Source organism: Rattus rattus, chromosome 18, assembly GCF_011064425.1.
Source record: "Rattus rattus isolate New Zealand chromosome 18, Rrattus_CSIRO_v1, whole genome shotgun sequence".
In the NCBI taxonomy this organism is placed as follows: Eukaryota; Metazoa; Chordata; class Mammalia; order Rodentia; family Muridae; genus Rattus; species Rattus rattus.
This window is the reverse complement of record NC_046171.1, coordinates 5228003-5255661: the sequence shown is the minus strand read 5'-3', so window position 1 is coordinate 5255661 and position 27659 is coordinate 5228003. Positions and strand designations below refer to the sequence as shown.

The 27659-nt window shown below is 48.0% G+C and overlaps 2 protein-coding genes across 2 annotated transcripts in view; both read right to left on the bottom strand.

Moving 5' to 3' along the window:
* Positions 1-17065, bottom strand: part of Srpk1 (SRSF protein kinase 1) — a 36647-nt gene extending 19582 nt beyond the window's left edge. Inside the window, exons 1-6 of the mRNA XM_032889274.1 lie at positions 16953-17065; positions 16532-16592; positions 4657-4775; positions 3047-3155; positions 2315-2402; positions 1276-1363 (exon numbers count right to left, since the gene is read on the bottom strand). Coding sequence (XP_032745165.1) covers positions 1276-1363; positions 2315-2402; positions 3047-3155; positions 4657-4775; positions 16532-16592; positions 16953-16965 — 478 coding nt within the window. The 5' untranslated portion in view covers positions 16966-17065. The remainder of the gene's footprint in view (positions 1-1275; positions 1364-2314; positions 2403-3046; positions 3156-4656; positions 4776-16531; positions 16593-16952) is intronic.
* A 3500-nt stretch (positions 17066-20565) lies between these two features.
* LOC116887677 (40S ribosomal protein S25-like) lies at positions 20566-21071 on the bottom strand. The gene has a single exon (XM_032889275.1). It carries the CDS (start codon positions 21006-21008, stop codon positions 20634-20636), a length of 375 nt encoding a protein of 124 aa, XP_032745166.1. The 5' UTR covers positions 21009-21071; the 3' UTR covers positions 20566-20633.
* Positions 21072-27659: the final 6588 nt, after the last annotated feature.

Below are 27659 nucleotides of genomic sequence, written 5' to 3'. Positions count from 1 at the left end.
AAAATCAGTCTCTCCAACTCTAAAACCTAAAGGAAGACTTGTTCTAAGTCACTGTTTATAATAGGATGTAAACATTTAATCTTTTAAGGGGCTGGGAATGTGGCTCAGTAGCAGAGGACCTGCCTGGCAATCCTGAGGCCCCAGGTTCAATTCTTGGTACTGTTAAAAAAAATTCCTTTAAAAGCATTTATCTTCCTTTATGTGCATGTTGTATTCCCTAGACATACACGTGTTCACATGTGTGCTGTGCCCAAGGAAAGAGGAGGACATCAGATCCCCTGGTGCTCCAGATGGTTCTGACCCACCATGGGGGCTGGGAACATCTTCCTGAAGAACAGTAAGTAGCTTAACAGCTGACCCCACTCCAGCCCCATATAAGGTGTTGTTACAACAGGCAACATAGAACCACTTCATTCTCTTTATATTAAGCCTGATAAACACTACAGGAAAAGTACCCTAAATATTTCATAGCCATTATCTTAAAAAAAAAAAAAAAAAAAAAAAAAGACTCGCTGCCAGGTATGATGGGTCACACTTGTGACCCCAGCCCTTGGGAGAAAGAAGCAAAGAGGACTCCCATTTGAGACTAGCCTCGACTACATAGTAAATTCAAAGTCAGCCTGGGCTACATGGTAAGTCCTTTTGTTATTAAAAACAAACAAAACCCCAAAACGAGTACTTCCCTTAAAATTTCTGAGCTAATCTATAAAAATTCTAAGACCTTTAGTTACTACAAATCTACTCACTATTTTTAGATTTTGATATTCTTAAAAATTCTTTTATATTCTGGAGGACACAAAACAAATAGACACAACCCACACCTGTGGGAAATTATTTTATTACTGTTCACCTTGAACAGGGACCCAGGTGGCATCTTTCTCTGGTAATAAACTATTTTACGACTAGTAGAGAATAAGTTCTTGGGCTGGTAAGGTGACCTGATGGGTCTAAGTTCTTGCCAACAAGTGTGAATATCTGAGCTCCATCCCCATTCCAGGATGCACGCACGCACGCACGCACACATACAACAAAGAAAACAGGGCTGACGAGACGGTTGAGCAACTGGGAGCTCAGCGCCCGTGTGGAAGGAATCGCAACTGTCCATCCCCCCACTTCCAAGTTACCTGACACCCTTCCTGACCTCTGCAAACACTGCATCCTTGGGGTGCACATATATACATGAAGGCAGCACATCCTTACACAAAGCTTAAAAAAAAAAAAAATAATAATAATAATACTAAAAACAAAGAAAAAAGTGGAGTTCTCAAAGGATACGTGTTCCATTAACGCCTGATATTTTAAAGTCATCTAGTAGTTGAACGACCATTTCTCCGTTTGGATCATTCGGGTCTGAATTGCGAACCTGTGTTGGGAAGAAGCAACAGCTATGTTTAGCACAAGTGAAGCAGTCACCAGTCACCAGGGGGAGCAGGCTGTCTGAGCAGTGTCTGTCCCCATACTCCTGTCACCACAATTCACTATGAAAAGGAAAGGCAAGGCTTTGGGAAAGACATGCTTGTGTTTCGAGGTCTAAACAATCAACAATCACAGTCTGTGTTCTAGGCCTCTGGGTCTCCACCTATGGGTTTCAGCCCCTTTCAAATCTGTCTCTGAACATTTACATCAGGATCACGACAGCAGCAGAACTCGTCATGAAGTGGAAACAAAAATAACTGCATGGTTGGGGGAGGGGGGGGTCAGTACAACGTAGGGAACTGTGTTCAAGGACCGGAGCGTTAGGAAGGCTGAGAACCACGGCTCTGTGCTGCTGTGCCTCGTTAGACAGTCTCAACCTGCAGCCTTGACTCTGCTACATAAACCAGGCTGGCTTCAAACTCAGACCCACAGGCCTCTGCCTCCCGAGTGCTAGGACTAGAGGCGTGCAGCACCACACAAGGCACGATACATTTTTACAAAACAAAGTAGTTATCATAAACACACATAACTCTGCTTTTTTTTTTTCCTATTCTTTTTTTCGGAGCTGGGGACCGAACCCAGGGTCTTGCCTAGCAAGAGCTCTATCACTGAGCCAAATCCCCAACCCCTTAACTCTGCTTTTGACTGAAGTATGAAAGACACTCATGGACTGTATGTGGTACACATAAAACACAGTCACTGAAGTTCTGCTTACTCAGCAGGAGAGTATACGCAGATGCTAAGACAGATCTAACCACTGGATGCATCAATCCCTCAAGATGTAGGAAACATAGATACCTTGACCTTCCTCTGCGGCTCTAGGGAGCCTCTAAGCCTGCAGAAGCCCTACCCTGCCCCTGGCCAGGGCACATGCATGGGTGGCCTCCCTCACACTCACCGATTTCAGCAGCCGGATCTCATCCAGTGCTGTCTCTGTGTAATGTTCGGCACTTTTAACTACCTTCATTGCTACAAACTTCTTTCCCCTAAAAAGACAATGCAGACTCAATTATCCAACTGTTACCGTCATAGTTAAGAGTTCGTATTGAGTGGGGACATTCCTTACTACCCTGTGGCCAGATGGAGCCACTTCCAGAGGACACGACTGTGCATCTAGGAGTGGCAGAAACCGGCCAGCTGGAGCTAACAGAACCTGTGCCAGGTAAACTCAGACTGAACATCTTCTCTGAATTCAATGTCCGCCTTCTGACTATGGGGACAGACAGAACTTTCCCCACACAGGCAAGAGAACGGTGTAGTGTAATGAACCTGCACCGTTGGCCTAATCACCTGCAAACTTAAACACACTCTAGTGCAAAGGCGGCCCTGAGTTTCTCTTATTTCCCATTCATTAAATACTCGTGCAGCCTCGAGCCTGGCAGCTCCATGTGCTCCCTGACACTAAGACACTGACTTCATCAGTCCCTGGCCTCTGGGACCCACACCAACCATGCTTGTTAGGAACTCATAATAAAACCCATTATGTAAAATTAGCATGTAAATGTTAATTATTAAAAAAGAGAAATTTAAAAAAGGTAATCAGCCTAGATAGAGACCTAATCACCTCTTGAATGTCAAAGAAAACATCAAGGTCCACCCTCTATTTCCTCCCCAGGCCCTGTAAACTTACTGAATATCCCATGATAACCATACTGTGGAAAAGTGTCCCCAGCCCAATTTTCGAATCACATGGTATCGCCCGTTAAATAGGTCTCCAATTTTCACAAGATGATAACCTCCTGAAAGAGACGGGGGAGATGGGGAAGGAAGCAGTCAGAGGAACCGAGAAGCATCGCTCACCCACATCCTGTCTGTCAGCACAGACGTACCATGCACCATGGACGTCTGGTAAGAGGAGTTCAATGGGAGGCTCGAGTCCCAGTGTCGCTCAGCTTGGTGTGAGGACGGCATGGGTGAGAATCCACACCAGGTATGTGATATTCTGCGTCAACCTGTGGTCACGGGCTACCACACTGCTGGCCTCTCAAAACCCAACATGTCTATCAAAATCAACCAATCTTCATTTGGTATCTCAAAAATTCAGAGAGAAATAATAACAAATATGATTATAGAAAGGTCTTTCTTCTCAATGTAGGTCAGCACAGTGAGTTCCTGGCCAGCCACGCAGTGACAACCATCCCCAACCACCCCAGGAAAGAAAAAGGGAAAAAAGCAAACAGAAAGTCCGCCTCAGGTCCCAGACAATACACGTCGGCATTTATCTATGCCTGTGGGGGAAAAGGCCCAAGCTCTCCTAGACAGTGAAGCAGATCCTCCAGGGTCTGCCCTCAAGACCCTGGCAAGTCTTATCACAGCAGGGTGGCCACTGAGGCCTGATGGCCCAGTTACACACATCTTAGCAGCCGTCACCAGGACAGAGAGGATTACAGTAGTTAAAAACCAAACAAACACCAACAGCCAGGGCTATTACACAGAGAAACCCTGTCTCAAAAAAAACAAAACAAAACAAAAAAAACAAACAAAAAAAAACCAAACAAACAAAAAAAAAAAAAAAAAAAAAAAAAAAAAAAACAGGGCTGGAGAGGTGGCTCAGCGGTTAAGAGCCTTGACTGCTCTTCCAGAGGTCCTGAGTTCAATTCCCAGCAACCACATGGAGGCTCGCAGCCATCTGTAATGGGATTTGATGCCCGCTTCTGATGTCTGAGGACAGCAACGGTGTACTCACATACAAACATAAATAAACCTTAAAAAACAAAAAACAAAAACAAAAACAAATCTATATCCCAACTGAGCTGAGTGTGGCGACACACAGCTATTACCCCGGCACACACAGACTGTGCTATCTATCTGTTCGCCACACCTCTGAAATTTTCGTAGGTAAGCATATCCTGTCAATTTTCAAAGAGGAAAAGATTTGTCTTTCCTTCCTTTTAAATTAATGCTAGTCAGTTACGGAATCACTATCTCTCTACATGTCTCATAGCTCTGGCTGTCCTGAAATTCACTCTGCAGATCAGAATGGCCTCGACTCAGAGATCTGCCTGCCCTTGCTAGGATTGAAGGTGTGTCACCCTGCCCAGCCTGGAAAACACATTTTAAAGGGGCTGAGTGCAAGAATGTAACCCCAGGCTCTGGTGAGGCCCTAGCAGTGTCAACAAGCTTAAAAACGTAATAGAACCCAACTAAGAGCAAAACCCCATTTCCTGCATCTTGATCAAAGGACAGAGCAAGGTCACATCAGGACGCACTGATAACCGCACTGGACAGGCAAGCACACACCTTTACAGTAGTCGTTAGGGTCTTCCTGTTCATCATCATCAGACCCCAGAATCTCCTCCTCCTGCTCGGGGATGTCGCTCTCGGAGTGGGGTGCAGAGCCTCGGTGCTGGGTTTCAGGCCTAAGAAACAATAACATGTTCACTCCATATGCACAGAAAACAAAGAGTGAGCTTAAGAAATGTCATTGGCAGCCCCTCACACCAACACCAGAGGCAGCCTCGCAAAGCGGCAGTTAGTGGTCTATAATAACTAAGAGTATCAACATCCAAGCATAATCCCGAGAAAGCCATCACATTTTCTTCACCTTGCAGTTTTAAAGATAGTTGTAAGTATTTTTATACACTCCAGAAACAACTTTGTCCCCTGCTTTTACACCGCCAAGTCACCCCAGAGTTGAGCTTCCCTGAGGTGGAACACTACGGATCCTGCCATTCCAGTCAGCTATTTCTGAATTTCACTGAGCACATAGCTGTCCATGCGGTGAGGCCCGACACCTCAAGCTGGCCGCCTGACATGGGGTCCAGGTCAGACAGCATGCTGCCTTTCGCTGCCAGCCTCACTGGCCTGCCTGGGCTGGCTCCAAACTGCTGGGATGAAGCCTTCTCCCTGTCCAGCCCCAAGTGCCTGTAACAACTGCCTCAAGCCACTGCGCTGACAGCTTTAACAGCTATAGGGAGCTCCACAGGAAAGTAGGTATTCCAGTTCCAATAACAAGGACTACAACTGTGAAATTTTTAAAAATTAATGAGGGCTGGAGAAATGGCTCAGAGATTAAGAGCACTGACTGCTTTTCCAGAGGTCCTGAGTTCAATTCTCAGCAACCACATGGTGGCTCACAACCATCTGTAATGGGATCTGATGCCCTCTTCTGACCTGCAGGCATACATGCAGGCAGAATGCTGTATACATGATGGATGGATGGATGGATGGATGGATGGATGGATGGATGGATAATTCAAGGCAGTGCAGTTCCTAGAGAAAGGAGCTGGGAGGCAGTGGGTGGCATAGACATAGTGAAGGAGGAGCCTGTGAGATGGGTGGCTGGAATATTAGGGAGACAACTCTAAGGAGGAGAAGCAGGAAGCTACCTAGAAAGGATGCAGCTGGTGGAGCAGTGAGAGCCCAGTCTAGCAGACAGCCTGGAGAGTCCTCCAACTAAGAGGACTTAAATAAGCAATTTCCCCAAGCTGAGCAGCCCCAGCTCTCAAAGGGGCCCAAGGACTTAGTGAGATGCATTCACAGAACATTAAGCACTTTGGTGAGTCCTATACCCCCAGCACTCTGGACAGAGGCTTAGCCCTCCTTTAGACTCAGGCGGCTACAGGGCTACAGATCAATACATTTTATAGACTGACAGTCAAGTATAAAGCTAAAATAAAGATCTGAGGAGATCTTCATGTAGCTCCTGTTCTTGAAACATGACTACTGATAAAGAGCGCAGAAGCAGATGAGTGAGTGGAGGAGGGAGAGCGTGCACACTGACAGGCACGGTGGACGCGCTCTCTGCACCTGTGTGGGGACACCTGAACTTGATGTTACCGGATGATTTCTATACTAAGTCTTGACTCCTTTGCTTTTTTAAATAGTTTGTTTTATTTCATGTGCACTGTTGCTCTGCCTGCGTATGTCTGTATGCAGGCATGAGACCCCCTAGAACTGGAGTTACAAACAGTTGTGAGCTGCTGTCATGTGGGTGCTGGGAACTGAACTGGGGTTCTCTGGAAGGGCAGCCATGTTCTTATAAGCCATCTATCTCTACAGGCCCAAGTCTTGAATTCTATAACTGACAGTGGAACTTCGCTCAGTTTTGTAAGTCACATTATTCCCATGTCTTTTAAAGATTATCTATCTATCTATCTATCTATCTATCTATCTATCTATCTATCTATCTATCTATCTAGATATAGATGAGTACCCTGTAGCTGTCTTCAGACACACCAGAAGAGGGCATCGGATCCCATTACAGATGGTTGTGAGCCACCCTGTGGTTGCTGGGAATTGAACTCAGGACCTCTGGGAGAGCAGTCAGTGCTCTTAACCACTGAGCCATCTCTGTAACCCGTCTTAAATTCTAAAATCATTCAAGATTTTTAATAATGCCTCCACATTACACCAAAAAACACCACAAAATTAGGCAAAACTTTTCTTATAAAAAGACAAAAGCATAGTGGGAAGAGACGTGGCAGCTGAGTCCTCACATCACTCACACCACACACCCACACAGAGTGAATAAAAGGGCTCACTTTCAGGAGTGGAAAGGGCGCTAGGTAAAGGCCGGGTAAGGAGGATCTGTACACTTTTACCGGTTCAGCCTAATTCCCAACTGCATTCTAAATACATATCCCAATACCCCAAATAAATATACTTTCTGTCAAACAAACTTCTCCTTGGAACAGATGGAGACCATTATAGACTGTAAGTGCTGGAGCGACTGACAGACATAATGACTGAGTGAGAGCAGCCCAGCACAGTGGGGAGATTCACAGCACAGTGCTTGCACCTAAGGCTCGTGGACTGTGGTGAAAATGGAGACGGGGTCTGCTGTGAAACTGCATCTCCTAAAATGTCAGTTAGATCCATGAAGGCTCATCAACATGGCTACCTCAACAAGACCCGACAAAGAAAGACATCACCATACTAACACGGAAGGGGACGCTCACTGGGACCCATCCCTTGACAAGAACTGTAAGGAACTAAGGAATGCTGAGAGCCCTTCTCCACTGATGAGCCCTCCGACTGGTTATCTAATGCCAACTGTCAGCCCTGAAATCATACATATACATAGGAGTAACACTGTATGCATGTGTGTGTGAGTGTGTGTGAGCGTGTGTCGACTACTAAAGAAACAGGCCATGAATTTAAAACAGTAAGGATGGACTGTACATGGGCGGGGTTAGAGGAAGAAAATGGAAAGGGAAAAACCGTATTTTTAAATTTAAAAAATAAACTTAAAATTTTAAGACTAAGACATGTGCATGTTTTAATGATAAATACAATTAAAGGAAAGCTAATAAATACAGATGAAAAATAAGCCCAACTATATATTGGTAAAATAATCAAAAACATACTAATTAATTTTGGGTACAATTCTCCAGCTGTACACTTCCAAGTTGAATACAACCTGAGGACTGGAGAACAAGCAAGGAGCCTTGAACTCAGGACACCTGGTGCGGGTCCTTACATCTCATCCAGTAAACTCACAACAATTTGGATTGAAAACATCACGCACTGTGGACAGATAATGTTTAAAAGAAATGCAGTGTGCATGCCACAGGTCTGTTGGAAGGGCCTAGAGACAATGAGCCCTGGCTTCTGTGTCAGTAAGGCAGTCCCCCTGGAGAGCAGGGAGATTCCTATCTGGGACTGGAAAGGCTGGTGAGCTTAGACAGCTAGCTAAGGAAAGCTGAAAAGCTAAGCAAACGGCTACATTAAGGTTTGAACCATGCAGGGCTGGAGAGGTGGCTCAGCGGTTAGAGCACTGACTGCTCTTCCGGAGGTCCTGAGTTCAAATCCCAGCAACCACATGGTGGCTCACAACCATCTGTAATGAGATCTGATGCCCTCTTCTGGTGTGTCTGAAGACAGCTACAGTGTACTTACATGTAATAAATAAATAAATCTTAAAAAAAAAAAAAAAAAAAAAGGTTTGAACCATGCAGACAAAAATGCTGTAAGGACGTGGGCACGCCATGTGCTATGCTGTGCTCACTTAGTACACAAAGCTTTGGGCTTAATCCCGTCGATTCTTGCAAAGATTATAGTATCATGGCCCTGAAAGGGTGACACCATTCTGCTCAAGTAGATAGGGTGCTATGTCATGATCTCTACAACTTATAAATGATACCACAAAAAAAGTTACCATATAGTCAACTTTACTCATAAAGACACAGAACAGGAAACCACCCAAATGATCATGAAAAGGTGAATCAGGACAACAAAAGCTACCAGCGTCAGGGTCTCTGTTCACTAAAAGACAGCAAATACAAAACACATCCCATGTTGCTACAGAACCTGGAGTCAGTCACTGCCCCAGAGTAAGGAGGGTGCATAGGTGTGCACAGATGCATGCACTGCCAAACACTCAGGATGCTACACACACACACACACACACACACACACACACACACACACACACACACACACACACACACACACACACACACACACGGGGGGGGGAGATAAGGGAAAATGTCAGCAATTAGTCAATTTGAGAAATCATAGGCATTCATAAATTAATTTAAACACTGAGATGCTATTTTCACACATCAGAATGTAAACTGAGCACCATTCTCTTCTGTGCACGCCAACACCCAAGTGTAATTGGGGACATACGTGACAGGTGTGTGGAGGTTAGAAGGCAATTTTCAGAAGTTGGTTCTTTCCTTCAACTATGTGAACTCTGGGGACTGAACTCAGGTCAACAGGGTTGGCAGCTAGTCCCTTCACCTGCTGAGCGACCTTCCCAGCCCCAACATGTTTTAACAGGAAGCATGCATTGACTCAAGCTACACTTTAAAACAAGACAGTCCTTCTAGTGTGATGGTTTGTGTATGCTTGGCCCAGGGAGTGGCACTTTAGAAGGTGGGGCCCTGTTGGAGTAGGCGAGTTATTGTGGTTGTGGGCTTTAAGACTCTCACCCTAGCTGCCTGGAAGTTAGTCTTTCACTAGCAGCCTTCAGATGAAGATGTAGAACTCTCAGCTCCCCCTGTACCATGCCTGCTTGGACGCTGCCAGGCTCCCACATTGATAATAAACTGAACCTCTGACCCTGTAAACCAGCCCCAATTAACTGTTGTCCTTATGAGAGTTGTCTTGGTCATGGTGTCTGTTCACAGCAGTAAAACTCTAAGACAATCAGACATTACACTCAACTGAGAATCAATCACAGTAGCCAGTGCCCACAATGTCTTACTTCACTGCTGAACAAAACCATCTCTGCACTCCACTCCACAGGCCTGTGCTGGAGTCAGCTTTGCCTTCAGTGACCCCTCTCACCACTCTTTCCTCAGCACTCACCATCCTACTGTGCCCTCCCCACACCCAGGATCCAGGTCTCGGAGGGAGAGGCTGTTTGCTAGCTGCCATGACCAGGTGACCAGCCCAGCCCTGTGTGGAGGCAGGCACTGTGCTTGCTTTCCTCTCCGCTGCTCCACACCACTCTTACTGAAGCAGGGTCTCATTAGGGATCCCTGGCTGGTCTGGAACTCACCGTGTACACCAGGACGTTCTCAGACTCAGGAGGTCACCAGCCCATTCCCAAGAAGACTCTTTGATGATGGCTAGATTTGCTAAATAAAGCACAGCAAGGAGAAAGCAGACGCGCGGGAGCTGCAGGAGGCTCAGGGTCACAGGCAAGGCCTCAGCTCCACTCAGTCCTGATCTTAGTTTATCTCAACTCCATGACTTGGGTAAAGTCCACTTCATGAAGTTCTCTGTTGATGTGAGGATGTGGCTCAGTTAATGATGTTTAACATGTACAAAGTCCTGGATTCCATCCGCAATACCACATAGAACCAGGCATGATGGATTCATGTAATTTTCAGGGTCAGCCTGGGACACAGGAAGTCATTTCAAAATACGAACAACATAAAGTTCTCTGTCATGGTCATCTTGCCTGTACAAATGGAGGCACAAGTACCTGTCTCTCACTGAATCTATGAAAAACAATAAACCAAGCTGTGGTTTAAACAGGTTTGGCCCCTACAGACTCATTTTGAATGCTTGGCCCATCTCATGGAGGGTGGCACTACTAGGAGGTGCGGCCTTGTTGGAGGAAGTGTCACCGTGGGGGCTGGCTTTGAGATCTTCTAGTACTTTGTGGCACATAGTCTTTCTGCTGCCTTGGGTCAAGATGTAGACCTCTCCGCTCCTGCTCCAGCACCATGCCTGCCTCCATGCCTCTCACCATAACTGACTCAACCTCTGAAACTGAAAGTCGGCCCCATTTAAATCTTTCCCTCTGTAAGAGTTACTTTGGTCATGGTATCTCTTTACAGCAACAGAACCCTAAGACACAGGCAGTGTTCAAACACAACCTGTAGCAATGTGTGCAGGACACAATATGCAAATGTTCATCCACTCCCTCTTAGTAGTGTGCACAGTTGTGTCTGCACTTTTCTAGACACTGGAGCTGCAGCGGGACCAGAAGAGTGTGCCTTCACTGTGTGCACATCTACGCCATGAAAGGAACTAAAGCCCACATGTATCTGAAGCCACCATCTTCTATCTAGAGCTCCACAGGCAAACTGCAGAGTCCCATTAAGGTCCTACTCTCCAGAAAATCCATGTTCCTGTAGGATAGTGGCCAAGATGGGCTATAGAAGAAGGCTGAGGGTTGGGATTTAGCTCAGTGGTAGAGCGCTTGCCTAGCAAGCGCAAGGCCCTGGTTGGTCCCCAGCTCCAGAAAAAAAAAAAAAAAGAAGGCTGAGTGGGTGAAGGACAAGCATACACACACACACACACACACACACACACACACACACACACACACACACACACACACAATATTTTAATAGCATTGTGACATTTAAGGAAGTGCTGAATTTTAACCTGAATAATTAAAAGTGGAGGTTCTACAAGGGGAGCTGGCGCTCAGGCCCAGGAGCTGATTTAGAGCGTGCTCTGGAGTCAGAAGTGATTCCCTAAGGTTTCCAAAGACAGGCTACATGCTTAGGGGCTGGAAAGGTGGCTCAGTTGTTAAGTTACTGGCTGCTCTTGCAGAGGACCTCAATTTGGTTCTCAGTACCTACATGGTGGCTCACAGCCATCTTAACTCCAGGGGATCTGACACCTTTCTTCTGGCCGCTAAGGGTGAACACACATGGTGTGCAGCTATAATGCAGGCATACACCCATACAATAATAAAACATCCATAGATACACACATACACAGGCATGCATACATACATACATCCGCACATACATACATCCAGCTCAGACCCGAGCATCCATTTGACACAGCATTGGAAGCAGAGGGTGGTAACCTCCAGTTACTCTACAAAAACCTAGATTCTAGCTGGTCACCTTTCATTGCTTTCCTTCGAACAGGAGAAAATCTTATTTACTTTAACATTTTAACAGGTTGGGGCTTCAAGTAATTTGACAAGCCTGGATCTCATGTAGAAACACCCATGTAAGCAAAATATGCTTGCTAACATATAAACCTGCTAACGAATAAAATATTTCTGACAAGAGCTCTTGAGATGCAATTTAAAAGCACATACTTAAACTTAGTAAATCCATACAATTAAAATTACAAGTTAACTCTGAAAATTTCAGAAGTGAAAATAATCAGCCACGTTGGGGGAAATCACTTTATGTTAAAAACACACGAAGTTCAAACGCTTTTAAATAGATAAGAAATATAAATTATTCCACAGAACAAAGGACATACCATTTATAAACAGCTCTTAAGAGCAAGAAAAAGAACTACACAGTGCACACCTTTAGTTCCAGCACTTGGCACGCAGAAGCAGGGGAATCTCTTTTGAGTTCAAAACCATCCTGGTCTACAAAGCAAGTTCCAGGACAGCCAGGGCCACACAGAGAAACCAAAGTAAATAAAGTCCATGCTTGTTAACAGACATTAATCCTGACCAGTCCTCTGCTGGAACCCCTGGGACGACATGCCTTGTCTCATTCCACACGCAAAACTTAGTGAGGAAAGCAACTGTGAAAGCAACACACGAGGAGGAGACAGCACGTGCACGGGACGGAACGCGCAGAGCTCACTTCTAAGGACCTGTGAAGGCTCTACTTTCTACTACAGAGTGTTAGGAGTCTTTATGCATTCTTCCTTTATAAATCTTCAGTGTAACAATTTATACTAAAGAAAATAAATAAGATAAAAAAATGTCCTTCCCAGCTTGGAGCATGTGCATTTCCCCAGCTCAATCACACAATCGGATCTGCACAACAACCATGAGACTGACTGCAAGTGGCGGAAAACCTCTGACCACGCATCTTCACTTGCAAATGTTCATTGCTATGAGTCATTGGTCTGATCCTAGGCCTCTGGTTTTGGTCACACCATAAATATTGGTTCCTCACTGAAACTCCTCCTGGTTTATCCTATTGTCGCATGGATATCCTTTGGTATCATGGAGACCTTGCAGCTTGGGAAAGTTCAAGGCTGACGACCCGCCAAGCTAAGTACTGAGGTGAGTGCTCCAATGTGGACTCCACACCATTAAAAGCCGTGAGCTGCTGGAGTCCAACAGCCCACAGCAGAGGAAGGCGGCTCAGGCCCTGCAGCATACTGGAATGCAAATGCTCACAGGCAAGGTGCAGCCTGCACCCCCTGCACCCCCTGCATCCCGCTCCTCACACAATGGGTCACAGGTGAGCACCAAGTTCCCAGGGCCACAGAAGCCTCTTCCCCTCCGGCCCGTCCTTATTTGTCCCAACACAAGGTATCTAGCCATGGGGCTACAGAGCACACCCAACCCAGGTCCCAGTCCTAGCTTCACAGATGTCTAAAGAGTTGACCTCTAACCATCTAAAGCAAAACTGATCACTACACAACTAGTTAACATGAGAGTAAATAGAAAATGTCTATTTTCTGTTAGGGTGTGGTGGAGCACACCTTCAATCCCAGCACAGAAGCAGGCCTGAGTTCAAGGAAAGCCTAATTTACAGTGAACTCCAGAACAGCCAGGTCTACAGAGAACCTATCTCTCCCTGACCACCCCACCCCCCAAAAACATCAGAAAGAATGGACGGAAAGCTCTAGAACAGTAGGGTAGGGAAGGAATCCTTCAGGTTAGGCAAGGTCACCTGCCCTTAACCTTGGAGCACAAACCCAAAGGGACGATGCTCTGGAGCAGGAGCCCAGCCGCCAGCTCTGACTGTGACCCACGGCTCCAAGTGCTGAGGGTCTGGTTTACAGGCAGTCCACAGCATCAGGACTATCCCACCCTTCGGTGCCACACCATGGCTGCATAGTGGGGAGCACTTGAGAACCTCTAAGCCTGTACATGTGAACACTATTTTCTTATATTGCTCAGTCCTGATTGCTTGTCACTATGGCTGAGTGACTCAAATATAGACCTGTAAGTCCAAGTCGGTCTACAATCAGAACTCAGAATCAGACCCCTTACTCAGAAGACCAAACTACGGCAGGCTTCCTAACAGCTTCTTGGTAGCTTATACCTCTGCCAGAAAAATAGCAAAGTTGTCAGGAGCAGAGTCAAGTTACCTAGGTCAGGTGGGGCTTCTGCCACAGAACTGTCCCCAAATTAATTAATCAGACAATTTAACTACTTGAAAAGAGGTTGGGGGCTGGAGAGATGGCTCAGTAGTTAGAGCACTGACTGCTCTTCCAGAGGTCCTGAGTTCAATTCCCAGCAACCACATGGTGGCTCACAACCATCTGTAAAGAGATCCGATGTCGGGGGTTGGGGATTTAGCTCAGTGGTAGAGCGCTTGCTTAGCAAGCACAAGGCCCTGGGTTCGGTCCCCAGCTCCGAAAAAAAAAGAAAAGAAAAAAAAAAAAAAAAAAAAGAGATCCGATGTCCTCTTCTGGTGTATCTGAAGACAGCGACAGTATACTTATATATAATAAATGAATCTTTAAAAAAAAAAAAAAAAAGAGGTTGGGAAACAAGGGGGAGGCAAGATTATATTCAGTAAAGTAAGGATACGCACAGGGATAACTAAGAGCACGGACAACTCCAAGTTGCCTGCAGTAGTGAGAGAAATAAGAGTACCCAACACTAAGGAGGTCTGCTTTTGAAACAAGCATGTGCGGCAGGCAAGATGGATCGGTGGGTAGGATTCTCGCCACCAGAACCCAGGTTCAACCCTACACAGAGAAGGACAGAGTCAACTTGTAATGTTGGACTCTGACACATCATTCCCATGCACACACACCGTATGTTCACCCTCAACCACATGAAATATTGAACCTCTGCTGCATGTGTGACCATCCACTTGCATTCTCCTGCCCCATGACAGTGGTCACCCTCATATCTAAATAAGATGCCATGTCTTACACAGGACAGACCAAAACACAGGTGACTAGCCAGCTGGGCACGATGGCACAAGACTAGTCATCCTGTCATTGTAGAGGCTGACGCAGGAAGATCACCCCAAGTTCAAGACCACCTTAGGCTGTACATAGCGAGACGCTCATCTTTTCAAAACCCCTTTAAACCAAGTGTGACGGTGCAGGCCTTCAATCCGAGCACTCGAGGCAGAGGCAGTCCACAGAGAGACTTCCAGAACAGCCAGGGAACATGGAGAAAAACCAAAAATAAAATATGAGGGGGAAAAAAAACTTTTTAAGTGATTAATAAAACCATTTCCTTTTTCCACCAGAAAACATAAAACATTCTCGCATGGCTTCCCCAAGGAGTGCTGAGATTCCAGCTGCTGCCCGGTTGGCGCTGCTGTTAACCAATCAGTGTGGGATTAAAAACTCGTGCTGGGGACTGGGGATTTAGCTCAGTGGTAGAGCGCTTGCCTAGGAAGCGCAAGGCCCTGGGTTCGGTCCCCAGCTCCGAAAAATAGAAAAAAAAAAAAAAAAAAAAAAACCAAAAAACTTGTGCTGGACAGTCTGTGAATGGATAGCCAACCCAAGAACCTGAGCACTTGCACGGCCCCACACCTTGTGCAAACTTAAAAAACTTCCTAAGGCACACCACAGGAAACGCTCTGGTCCCACTCAGAGAAGTCATGACACGGCCTCCCTAAACATCAGGGAGCCTCCAAAAACACTCACCCCGATCTGGTACTGTCTTTCTGGGTGACCTAGGAAGACCTCCAATGTGTGGTATAGCAGTGCAGACCCAGCTTGATGGCATCCAACACAAAATACCAGATAAATGAAAAACCACGGAAAATAATTCATCTGAAATGGAGTGCTGGGCAGAGATCTTTCTGAGTCGACCTGGAGGAGCCTCTGCTACTAAATCTGAGTACAAGATCATCCTTAAAGCTGACCTCTAAGCTCAGTGGCAGTGCTCCCACAGTTGCACCGGTGGCACACGTCCCTTAGTCCCAGGATTCTCAGCCAGAGACAAGAGGATGTCGAGTTCGAGGCCAGCCTGGTCTACATAGTGAGTTCCAGGTCAGTCAAGGCTGTCTCAAAAAAAAAAAGGGGGGAGGGGATGAGGGGTGGCAGCAGCTAAGCTCACTTGAAGACTCCAGCCGGTGCGTTTCTATCAAGCTGTGCTCTCTTTGTGCAGGCACTCCCAACATCACTAACAAATCTGGCAAGTGTAGCTCAAGCCAGAATGGACTAGCAATTTGTCTCTCGACATTACTGCACTAACTCCGTTCAGATAACACGCCCACCGGTAGTACACAACGCAGCCAGCCTGCACAACCCAACCGAGAGGACAGCGACACACCGCGCCTCGCAGACTTAGGAAGTAGACTAATCAGGCGCGAAGGAAGACTGCCGGCCACCCTCCTCTACCCAGGCAAACGTGTGGTTGGCAGGGCCAAGGGTAAACAGGGAAAAATTCATTCAACAATTTCCTGATGGCAGAGCGTGCGGACAGACGTAGGAGGCAAGGTTAAGACGCTGCGGAAGAAGGCGGGGAGAGAGGAGTTCACAGGCAGGTAATGATTACCAGCTCCGGCCGCCGGCCCACACTTGAGCCTCCCCGATGGAGTTGGGGAGTGGTGCCGGGCAGGCTCTGGGTCTTTCCTGAGCAGGCCTGGGGAGCTGCTAAGACCGGGGCCTGGAGACCCAGCTCCCTTCCACATGGTTCCCGGAGAGCGAATCACACAGCGACTCAGAAGCCATGTGGCGGGGTGGGGTTGGGGGGGGAGCCGCCCGAACCCAGTGCGCTTCCGAGGAGCGCGACCGGGTAGGAGGAGGAGGTCCCCGAGGAGACGCAAAGGGCGGGATGTTGGGGTACAAGACTCACTTCCTTTGGGCTTTGTCCTTCTTGGCCTTGGTCCTTTTCTTTCGGGCCTGGAGCGCGAGCACTGTGGGAAAGAAGGATGAAGGGCCGATGTAAGAGGGAGGCGGGGAGCGGCGCGAGGACGCAGGGCGGTGGGGCCTGAGGCTGAGCCGGCCGAGCGCGGGCCGGGCTGCCCGGAGTGCACGGCGGCTGCCAGGCCCGGAGCGCCCGCAGAAGCTCGGGCCGGCCATGAGGCCTCGCCGCCCCGGCCTGGGGGCTGCGGAGCGAGGGGCGGGGACGGCGGGCGCCCGAAGAAGGCGCTGCCGAGGGGCGAGCGGGCGAGGTGACGCCGCTTCGGGGGCCGCGACTGCGGCCAGGAGAGGCGCCGGGCGCCCACTCGGGGGCCGCGGTGTCTCCTCGTGGCGGAGGCCGCTCGGCCGCTCACCTTTCCGCTCCATGGCGAGACCGGTAACCGCCAGGCGCCTGCGCACTCGAGTGACGCCGACTCGGGCTCCCGCCGCGGCCCTAATCCCAGCTCTCCCTCACCGCGCGCGCCGGCCCCGCCTCCGGGCCCGCCCAGCCACGCCTCGCACGGCGTCGCGCGCCTGCGTAGTAGGCCCGGAGCCTACCACCTGCTCCGGGGAGTGCGGGAGTGGAGCGCAGGGGACCCAGGGACCCTGAAAAGGAAGCTGGTTCTAGTGCCCCCGCCATAAAACGAGCTGCATCGAGGAGAAGTTCTTACCTCCTGAGGAAGGGCAGGGCCCCGCAGTCAGTCGGGATTTGCCTCAGTTGCCCGGCCTGCAAAACCGATTGACCAAACATGTCCCAGTTCCTCCCTGAGCTGTTGTGAGGGTCGGTGAAGACACTAAAGAAAATGGGAAACTGCAATCGAATGTGGATGCACACAGAACAAAGGCCGGAGGGAGGGAGGGAACGTGTGCCGTTGTCATCTTTTGAAGATAAAACCTTGGGCCAGCAGCCCATGCCTTTAATCCCAGCACTCCACAAGCAGGTGCATCTGTATCAGTTCGAAGCCCGTTGGTATAGGTAGCAAGTTCTAGGCCGGCCAGGACTACATAATGAGACCCTGATTCAAAAATAAATCAATAAGAACTGGAACAGGAGACAGCCCAGCAGGTAAAGGGGCCTACCTCCAAGCTTGAGGACCTGAGTTCAAACCCGCGAATCGAGAGGACTCAATTCTGGATTCTCTCAGGTCGCCCTCTGAGCTGCACACCGGAGTCAAGGCACAGGGAACAACCCCTCGCCCATAAGTAAATAAAACAGTTTCTAAAAGTAAACGCAAACACTCCAAAAGGGAATTCCCTCTAAAAGTTGAAAGCCGTAAGTTGAAAGCTTTAAAGGAAGGGGGTGGACGAGATTTCTGTTTTCTCCTCGAATCACTTCATCTCCTCATCGTAGGACTTACAGGGTGTTTCCATACTGTTTAAGTGCATGATCTTATTAGATGCTGATGTTAATTGCAGGCCAAGGTAGTTATTATCCCCAATACGGAAAGATGAGAACTTGGAAAGGGTGTATGCTCAGAGTCGTGGTGTACCAACCCAGTGATTCAGGCATCAAAACCCTTAGAGTAAGTAGAATCATCAGGTATTTCTGAAATGGGTGGGGGAGGAGCACGAGGCACTCTGGACCCCAATATTTATTCCTAAGCATAGACGTGGATGCCGCTATGGAGATTTACTAGTAGGCACTGAAATTTGAATTTTATATACTTCACACATGTTTCAGAACAGTCTCCTTTTGATCTTTTTTGAGCATGATTTTTCCCCCCATGCTCAGGCCTCAGCTAGCAAAGAGAGGATGTTTGCCCAGAATACAGCTACAAAGTCACTGGGTAAACCAGATGTTAGTATTCCAACCAGTAATCAGGAAGCTGAGGCAAGGGGATTGCTGCAAGTCTCAAGCCACGCTGAGCTATATAGCGAGCTCCAAGCCAATCTGGGCTACAAAGTGAGACCATGCTTCATAGGGAGCACATGCGGGACGGATGGCTCAGTGGTTAAGAGCACAAACTATTCCTGCAGAGGCCTGGAGTTGGGTTCTCTACAAACTGCCCGGGGCTCACAGTAACCTGTAACTCCAGCTCCAGGGGAATCCGATAGAGACCTGCTTCTGTAGGCCACTGCACTCACTTTCACAAACCCACAGATGCATATATGTAAAAATCAATCTTCAGCAGGCCATGGTGGCAAATGCCTTCAATCCCGCCCTTGCAAAGCTGAGGTAGGTGGATCTCTGAGTTCAAGGTCATCCTGATCTACATGGTAAGTTCCAAGACAGCCAGGAGTGTTATACAGAGAAACCCTGCCTAGAAAAACAAAAAAAGAAAGAAAGAAAGGAAGAAAGAAAGAAAGAAAGAAAGAAAGGAGAAGAAAACTTAAAAGAACAAGAAGACATTATATATATATATATATATATATATATATATATATGTGTGTGTGTATATTGTCGTTGTCTTCAGACACACCAGAAGAGGGCATCTGATCCCATGATGGTTGTGAGCCACCATGTGGTTGTTGGGAATTGAACTCAGGACCTCTGGAAGAGCAGTTGGTGCTCTAACCACTGAGCCATCTCTCCAGCCCCCGAAGCCTTTTCAAGTGTCATGTATATGTCTATATTCCAGCTAGGGAGTTGGCTCAGTGGGTAACGTTCTTGCCTGACATGTGGATTCCCCAGAGCCTGTATAACTGCTGGGTAGGTGAGGCAGCCTGCTGGAGACAGGGATCTTGGCTCGCTAGATGAGTTAATTAGCTTCTGGTTCAAAGAGAGACCCTGCCTCAACAGGGTAGAGAATGATTAAGGAAGACAAGCAGTGTAAAAGCTCAGGCCTCTGCATGCACAGGCACATGGACACACGCGGCACACACCACTGTGCTCGCACACACGGGAACACGTACACGGGTATACATACTGCACTCACATTTACGTGCAATAAAGGAAGAAGAGGAGGTGATGGAGGGAAGACAGAGGAGCAATCAATCGGTTGGGAATGGAGGGTGAGCACTCAGGAGCACAGACCAAGCCTGGGAGCCCATGCACAACCTCCTTAGCAAAGCAGGCAGATCGGTCCGGACAGGGAGGAGGCCACCACGTTTGATGTGGGTGTTGGGAAATGTGTCGGATTTCCATAGGTGGGGAAGGAGATGTCAAGCATTCCTGAAAGAAAAATCGATTGAGCAAAAGGGCCCAGGCTGGAAAACTTGTGGGTGGAGACTGGGACCAAGAGTGACTGTGGGTACGAAATAGGCAGGGGTGGAAAGGTGGGTTTGCTAAATTGGAAATTCAGATCACAGCATCTCCTGCCCGGAACCTGAATGGTGGCATTTCTGGGTTTATTGTGAAAGAGGCCAGCCCTTGTTAGCCAAAGAAAACTGCTTTCTACTTTAAACTTGGGACTCAACGGATAGTAGGATCAGAAAACACCCAGTGTCCTCGAGCCTGAGACTGTACTAGCCCAGGGAACCGGCCCCATGGGTTGTGAATGTGCATTGTTGATATGAGTCCAGCCATAGCTAGGGATGTCTCAGACCCACGGAAACAGCAAAGCCTTCCCCAGATGAGGATCAAAGGGATGGCAAAGGTGAGCGTGTGCTCACACGCGAACACTCACATGCATACGCATACACACACACACACACACACACACACACACACACGTTCCAAGTGTTTACTATAGCTACATCAGGAAGCAGTGCAACTCACTGTGACTCATGTGACTCAGCCTTCCTCCGGTCCTACAAGTGTTTACTAAGGATTGACCAGTGTCTGTAACAACAGAAAACCACGAGGTAGTATCACCTTGAACCACAGCTTCCTCATCACCAGTGTTTATCCCCTGCGACTGCTCCCTACAGATGGGGGCAAACTTCTGCTTTTTTGTTCTTTAAAGATTTATTTATTATATATACGTACACTGTCGCTGTCCTCAGACACACCAGAAGAGGACATCAGACCCCATTACAGATGGCTGTGAGCCACCATGTGGTTGCTGGGAATTGAACTCAGGACCTCTGGAAGAGCAGTCAGTGCTCTTTTTTTTTTTTTTTTTTTTGATTCAATAAAGTTTTATTTTCCCAAATGTACAGCTGATTGAATCTGTTTATGCATCTTCAGCAGCTGGGGCATCTCCACCCTTTGTGTTTCTGGTGTAAATTACTTGGGCTCTGTGCTTTGAAACCAACTTGATAAGTCCTTTACTAAGTAGCTCCTGAAGGGCTGCCCTGGCCAAAGAGCCTCGAATCTTCAGTCTCTCGGAGACCACAGCTGGAGTAATAAGCTTATAGTTGGGAACTTCCTTACAAAGTTTGTCGTAAGTAGCTTTGTCAAACAGGACGAGATTGTTCAGCTTGTCCCGAACTTTGCCTTTGGACCACTTCTTCTTTTTGGCCTTGCCACCAGATTTATTTACTGGGTCCTTGTCTTTTTTGGCCGACTTTCCGGCATCCTTCTTCTTCTTGTCGTCTTTGGGCGGCATGGCGAAACTCAGAGAGTAGTGTGGACCACTGCAGCCACACTAAGATGTCGAAAAAAAAAAAAAAAGTACAGTGCTCTTAACCGCTGAGCGGTCTCTCCAGCCCCTAGCTTCTGCTTCTTAATTTACATATGTAAACCATCTTACCTTCCTGTGCTCTTCACCACCGGTTCAGAAAGGTTGCCTTTTCTGGACTTGACCTTTCTGGAAATAATTCAATACTAGTGGCTACCGGGGCTGAGGCTGTGTCTCCGTGGATAAAGTGTCTCGCATGCAGGATGACCTGAGGTACAGTGAATTGAGGTGGTATACGCCTGGAAACCCAGCCCTGGGGAGGTAGAGGTAAGAAGATCAGAAGTTCAAGGTTATCCTTGTTCACATACCATTCAAGGTTAGCCCTGTGCTATTTGACACCCTGTCTCAAAGAGTGGTTTGGGGTTTTTTTTGTTTTTTTTGTTTTTTTTTTTGGTATCCATTGCCTCTTGGGTGCACATGCTTCCTCCCCCTTTCTCTGCAAGTCTTTTTAAAAGTGGAATTATTCAGACAGCAGCAAAAGCCATTATATTTTTGGCTGCTCATGGGCGGTGTCAGAATTTAATTTCTGAAAAACATCCCATTCCTCTTGAAGTAACATACTTGTAAAGACTGTTCCTGTAATCTCCCCCAACACTGCTGAGGCAGCTTCTAAATCTGATCACTTAAACCTGAAGGCACATGTGTCCTCAAGTCTAACATTCTCTGGTCCTTTCCTTGTTCCTGATCTTTTGAGATAGGGTCCTGTTAGGGCTATGGAGTCCAGGCTGTCCTCAAACTCCACACAATCCTTCTGCCCCTGCCTCCCGAGTACCAGGGTTATAAGTGTGTGCTACCACGGCCAGATACATTCTCTCTCTCTCTTTTTGTTTTGGCTTTGACTCGGGATCTTACTAATTAGCCTTGGTTGGCCTTGAACTCACAGAGCTCTGTGAGCCTCTGTCTATTCAGGGCTGAGATTAAAGGCGAGAGCCATCATGCCTGGCTTGTATTCTTTTACCTTGAAGGTGATAAAACATTACACTAAGTACAAACTGAATCCAAAGAGGCAAGTCTCCTGAGGCATCCCTCCATCCTACTGGAGAACATAAACAATAAAAGAAATCAAAGCTAGGGATTGGGGATTTAGCTCAGTGGTAGAGCGCTTGCATTTGGTCCCCAGCTCCAAAAAAAAAAAAAAAAAAAAAAAAAAAAAAAAAAGAAACCAAAGCTATCACCGAGACAACTTTCTGCTGACAGAAAAGTCTCACTGCGTAGATGGAGATCCCTAAGGAAACTTTTCTTGCCTTTGTGGTAGTTTTGTGAACATACAGAGAACAGAAGATAAATAAATTAATGGAGGGATGGAGGTTAAGGAAAGCCAGCAAGAGATGCTGAGGTGGCCAGGGCCCAGCATCAACTTGAGCTTTCACCCCACCCAGACTGGGATGGACAGGGAAAAGAGCCATCTCTAGAACCCCGAGGGAGCTTGTATTATTTTGCTGGAGTCACTAGAATAAGCCGAGGCTATGATGTCGACGGCAGAAAATTCCAGAAGCTGGAAGCCGGGATGTAGGTGCTGACCGGGATGGGTCCTCTTGAGAGTTGAGAAGGGGAATCTCTCAGCTCCTTTCCTCCCCTTGATCTTTTCCTCCCGTGTCACAATCCAGAACAAAGCTGCAATGGTAAGAAAGGGCCCCTGATAACAAAAAAAAAAAAGATATTCTAAAGACACACTCTGGCGGGAACGTAGCCCAATAATTTCCCAGTGTACACAGAGCTCTGGGTTTGATCCCCATAACCCGGGTGTGGTGGTGCTACATGACTGTGCTCCCAGCACCGGAAGGTGGAGGCAGGAGTTTCCTAAATTCAAGGTCGCCCGCAGCTACGCAGCACATTTGAGGTCAGCTTGTACTATGTGAAATCCCGGGCGTGGGCGTGGGTGTGCACAGAGGGAAGCAGAGAAAGATAAAGTCTTGTGCCCTTCCCTCTGCCCATCGGATTACTGAAACAAAAGTCCCCAAGGAATTGGAATTTTCCCCAGGATTCTAACGCTGGGAGAAGGAACCGCCTGAAGCCTGTGTACCAGCTAGAGGGGAATTTATCCCAGGAAAACATTTTCACAGGGTCCTGACCACAGCCAGACCACCTTGCAGGAGAGACTGGAACCCAGACAGCGCTGGGTCAGTGATGGGCGAGGCCCCACTCTGGCCTGGACTGCTTAGCTACGCGGCTATGCGCACCTTATGGCCGCCATTAAACCTAAACCTCACATCAGAGCCCCAAAGATGGACTTGAGAGGGCCCCTTTGTTTCTCGCTTCCGTGTGGCCACACTGGACGAGTGTCCCTTTTCTGTTTTTCACTTATCTCTTTGATTGGCTGTTGAGGATGGGGGGGCCGAGACTGGCTGGTTGGGGCAGCCAGGGCCGAGGCTCTGCTGTGACAGGAACGAGAATGATAAAGGCTGTGCCCTTCGATAAGCACAACAGGGGGTCAACAGCCGGTGTCTTTCTCCTCTCACGCTCTGTGGTAGTGGCTCCCACTGCTGAAACCCATCTAAAGTTAGAAGGGGGTGTACCGTATCACCAGGGTGGAGGGCAGAGTAGGCAAGAGGAGACTAGCCGGTCAAGCCTGTCCTGGAGGTGACTACACCCGGGCGGTTCGTGGGGAATGAGCATTGGTGAAGGGTTGGAGGCATGGAGGAGGGGAAGATGGAGGAGTAAAGGCCTTGGGTGGGTGGGGTGGAACAGGGAGGAACAGTAGAAAGGGGTGCAGAGGCCGCAGACTGTGGTGCCCCACAGCCCCTCAGGGGGGCAGCAGAGGGTGGTGCCGAGTAACCTGAGCCGACCACACCCTGCCTAGGGTTTTCTTGTTTGTTTTGGTTGGGAAAGATGCCTGTTAGGGAAGGGCCAACGGAAGGATTTGCTTCTGCAACAACTTCACTCCTGCACCACCGTGGGGCCGATGGAGAGCGACCGCACGCGCACTGGGCAAACAGTCGCTAGGAGGCCGGGAGAATACGGCTCTCAGTGCTTTGAGATCCTAGACTGTTGTCTTTTTGGGTGCCAACACTGGGTTGACTGGAGCCCCAGAGTCTCAGGGTGTCCCCTTCAAAGTGGGCTGTGACAGCAGGAGGTGGACTCTGCCCTGTATTTGGTTAGGCGGCTCCAAGCCATTCATCCAGACGTGTGTTGAAGGCTTGTAATCCTAGCTAATTGAGAGGCTGAGGTAGGAGTTCTGCCAGCCTCGGGAGTGTTGAGAGACCCTTTCTCAAAATATAAGTGGGGGCGAAGAGGGCTGGCAATAAGGCAGCTTCTGGCTGGCATGTGAGGTCCAAGGTTCCATCTCCAATTACAGGAGAAATGGGATTTCCCTAGTGGGAGGAGTTGCTTGGTAATCTACGTGGTGGATGTTAGAAAGGGCTATCACTGGGCTGACAGGATGGCTCAGCGGGTAAAGGGGCTTGCTGCCAAGCTTGCTGACCCAGGAACCCATACGGTGGAGAACCGTCTCCCACAAGCTGTTCTCTGAGCCCCACACACCGTGGTGTGTGCCCCCTCAGTATTTTTTTTTTTTTTTCCGGGGCTGGGGACCGAACCCAGGACCTTGCGCTTCCTAGGTAAGTGCTCTACCACTGAGCCAAATCCCCAACCCGGTATTTTTTTTAATTAAAAGGGCCACTGGTGAATTCTGCAGGACTGACCAACAACCACTTTGCTGTCAATGCTTTCCAGTCAGGAGATTTGCTCCTTACTCTTGGCGTGGGGATAACTGACCAGAAGGTTACCTTCCAGTGATGAGGACTCCCCTTTGTCTGATGATCTTGGGATGGTCCTGACGCTTGGGCTCAGTGGCCTTTACCCACACCGTACCCATGAGAAGCTCGTCCACACTCCAAGTATTTCAGTGCTGCAGTTGTTCTTCAAGACAGGGTTTCTCTGTATAGCCCTGGCTGTCCTGTCTGTACACCAGGCTAGCCTTAAGTTCACAGAAATCGGCTTGCCTTCTGCCTCCCAAGTGCTGAGACTAAAGATGTGGACACTCCCAGCTTGTTAATCTCCCCAGTCTTAAAAATGCCAGTTTAAGGGTTGGAGAGATGGCTCAGTGGTTAAGAGCACTACCTGCTTTTCCAGAGGTCCTGAGTTCAAATTCCAGCAACCACATAGTGGCTCACAACCATCTGTAATGGGATCTGATGCCCTCTTCTGGTGTGTCTGACAGCTACAGTGTACTCACGTACATTAAATAAATAAATCTTTTAAAAATGCCAATTTAAGAACTGCCCTTCTAAGGGGTGGGGGATTTAGTCCAGGGGTGGAGTGCTTGCCTAGCAAGCAAAAGGCCCTGGGTTCGGTCCCCAGCTCCGGAAAAAAAAAAAAAAAAAAAAAAAGAACTGCCCTTCTAGAAGATCTAGATCCAATTCCAGGTACCCACATGGCAGCTCTAGTTCTAGGAGATCCAACACCCTCACCCATGAATGGAGGCAAAACACCATAAAGAATTCTTATTTTTTTTAAAGATTTATTTATTTATTATATATACATACCAGAAGAGGGCATCAGATCTCTTTACAGATGGTTGTGAGCCACCATGTGGTTGCTGGGATTTAAACTCAGGACCTCTGGAAGAGCAGTCAGTGCTCTTAACCGTTGAGTCATCTCTCCAGCACCCGAATTAATTTATTAAATACAGGTTTTCCGCAGGTGCACACCTTTGGACAACACTTTGGAGGCAGAGTCAGGCAGGGGATCTCTATCTCTGTGACGTCCAGGTCAGCCAGGGCTATAGAAAGACACCCCCCCTTTTAAGTAAACAAATGGATAAATAAATAATATATTAAAATACAAGCCTTTCTTGCCTCAATTCCAAGAATGAACCCACACACTTTTAGATAAACTATAAACATCAAGAAATGAGACTGGGGGGTTGGGGATTTAGCTCAGTGGTAGAGCACTTGCCTAGCAAGCGCAAGGCCCTGGGGTCGGGCCCCAGCTCCGAAAAAAAGAAAAGGAAAAAAAAAAAAAAAGAAATGAGACTGGTGGACACAGGTCTGTGTTGTTGGCTTGAACAACTAAATGAAGATCTGCTCTCTCCTGTTTTCTGAGAAGCATGTGAAGCACCCAGATGATCCCTCTGTGCTGGGGAGAGCCCCCAGTTACTGGGCTTCAATTCCTTCAGTAGTCGCAGGCACATGGTCAAGTCCTACATGCCTTGCATATTTGGGCTCTGATTTCGACCTGCTATACAATGTTGGGTTTATTTTTGTTTCTTATTTTCAAATCGCTTCTGCCAAATGTTTAAACTCCATGCGTTGGACTAAGGGCTGTGAGCAACTGAGAAGAAAATACTAAGGCAGGCCAGGCAGCGATGGTGTACGGGCAGCCACTGGAGTACCCACCCCTTAGTCCCAGCACCTGGGAGGCGGAGGCAGGAGGACCCCTGAGTTAGAGGCCAGCCAAGGCCACACAGAGACACCCTGCTCAAAAAACTGAAAAGAGGGAAAAAGAAAAACACAGTGGCTTATCTCTGTGCTCAGCATCCTCTATAGTCACTTTTCTTTTTTCTTTTTTTCGGAGCTGGGGACCGAACCCAGGGCCTTGCACTTCCTAGGCAAGCGCTCTACCACTGAGCTAAATCCCCAACCCCTTATAGTCACTTTTCTAAACACTGTTTCCTAATCGTTTGAGATTGACACTGTCACTGTCATCTGTGTTTGAGAGAGGAGAAACGGAAGTGCAGTGAAGGTCACAGGAGCTCAACAAGGCAGGGCTTGAATCTGGACAGCTGGGCTTTGAGAACAGTAATCTTGTGTGTGTGTGTGTGTGTGTGTGTGTGTGTGTGTGTGTGTGTGTGTGTTCAGAGGGCAGCTTGTGGGAGTCAGTTGTCTTCCTTCTTCCACCCTGTGGGTCTTGGGAACTGCACTCAGACCTTCAGGCTTGGCAGCAAACTTCTTTACTCCCTGAGCCACGTTGTCAGCCCTCTCCCAGTTCACTTAGGACTATCCGGATAATGTGCCCCAAGTCACAATCTTCCAGAACCCATTTTAATGGCCATCAGCTGACAACTCCAAAGCCCTTGTTGAACCGTGTTGCAAATCCATGACTAGTAGCCCTAGACTTGCAAACAGTATTTGCCCAGTTACTGAAACTCCTCATTTCCCCAATCCAGTCACCCGTGTACACCGGGGCCACACAGGTTCCTATGTACTGATTTAGGACTGGGGTGTGGTTTTGTCAGTCACATGTTCAATCCCATCCCCAGAAATCATGCTTTGTCTGTCTGTTTGAAGGTTGAGGAAATACCTCAAGTCCGTAAAAGTATGGCTGCTCTTCCAGGAGGCCTGGGCTTGACTCTGGGCACCCATACCTCTACTCACAACCATCTATGACTCTAGTTTTAGGGAACCCAATGACCTCTCCTGATGTCCATGGATTTCAGGCACGCAAGTGGTACACAGACATACATGCAGCTAAAAGACTCATACACATAAAATAATAAGAAAGAAGGAGGGAGGGAGGAAGGGGAGGAGGAGGAAGAAAGGAGGAGAGAAGAGGAGAAGAAGGTGGAAGTGAAGGTGGAGAAGAAGAGGAGGAGAAAGTTGGAAGTGACACATACTTGTGATGCCACCTCTAGGGAGGAAG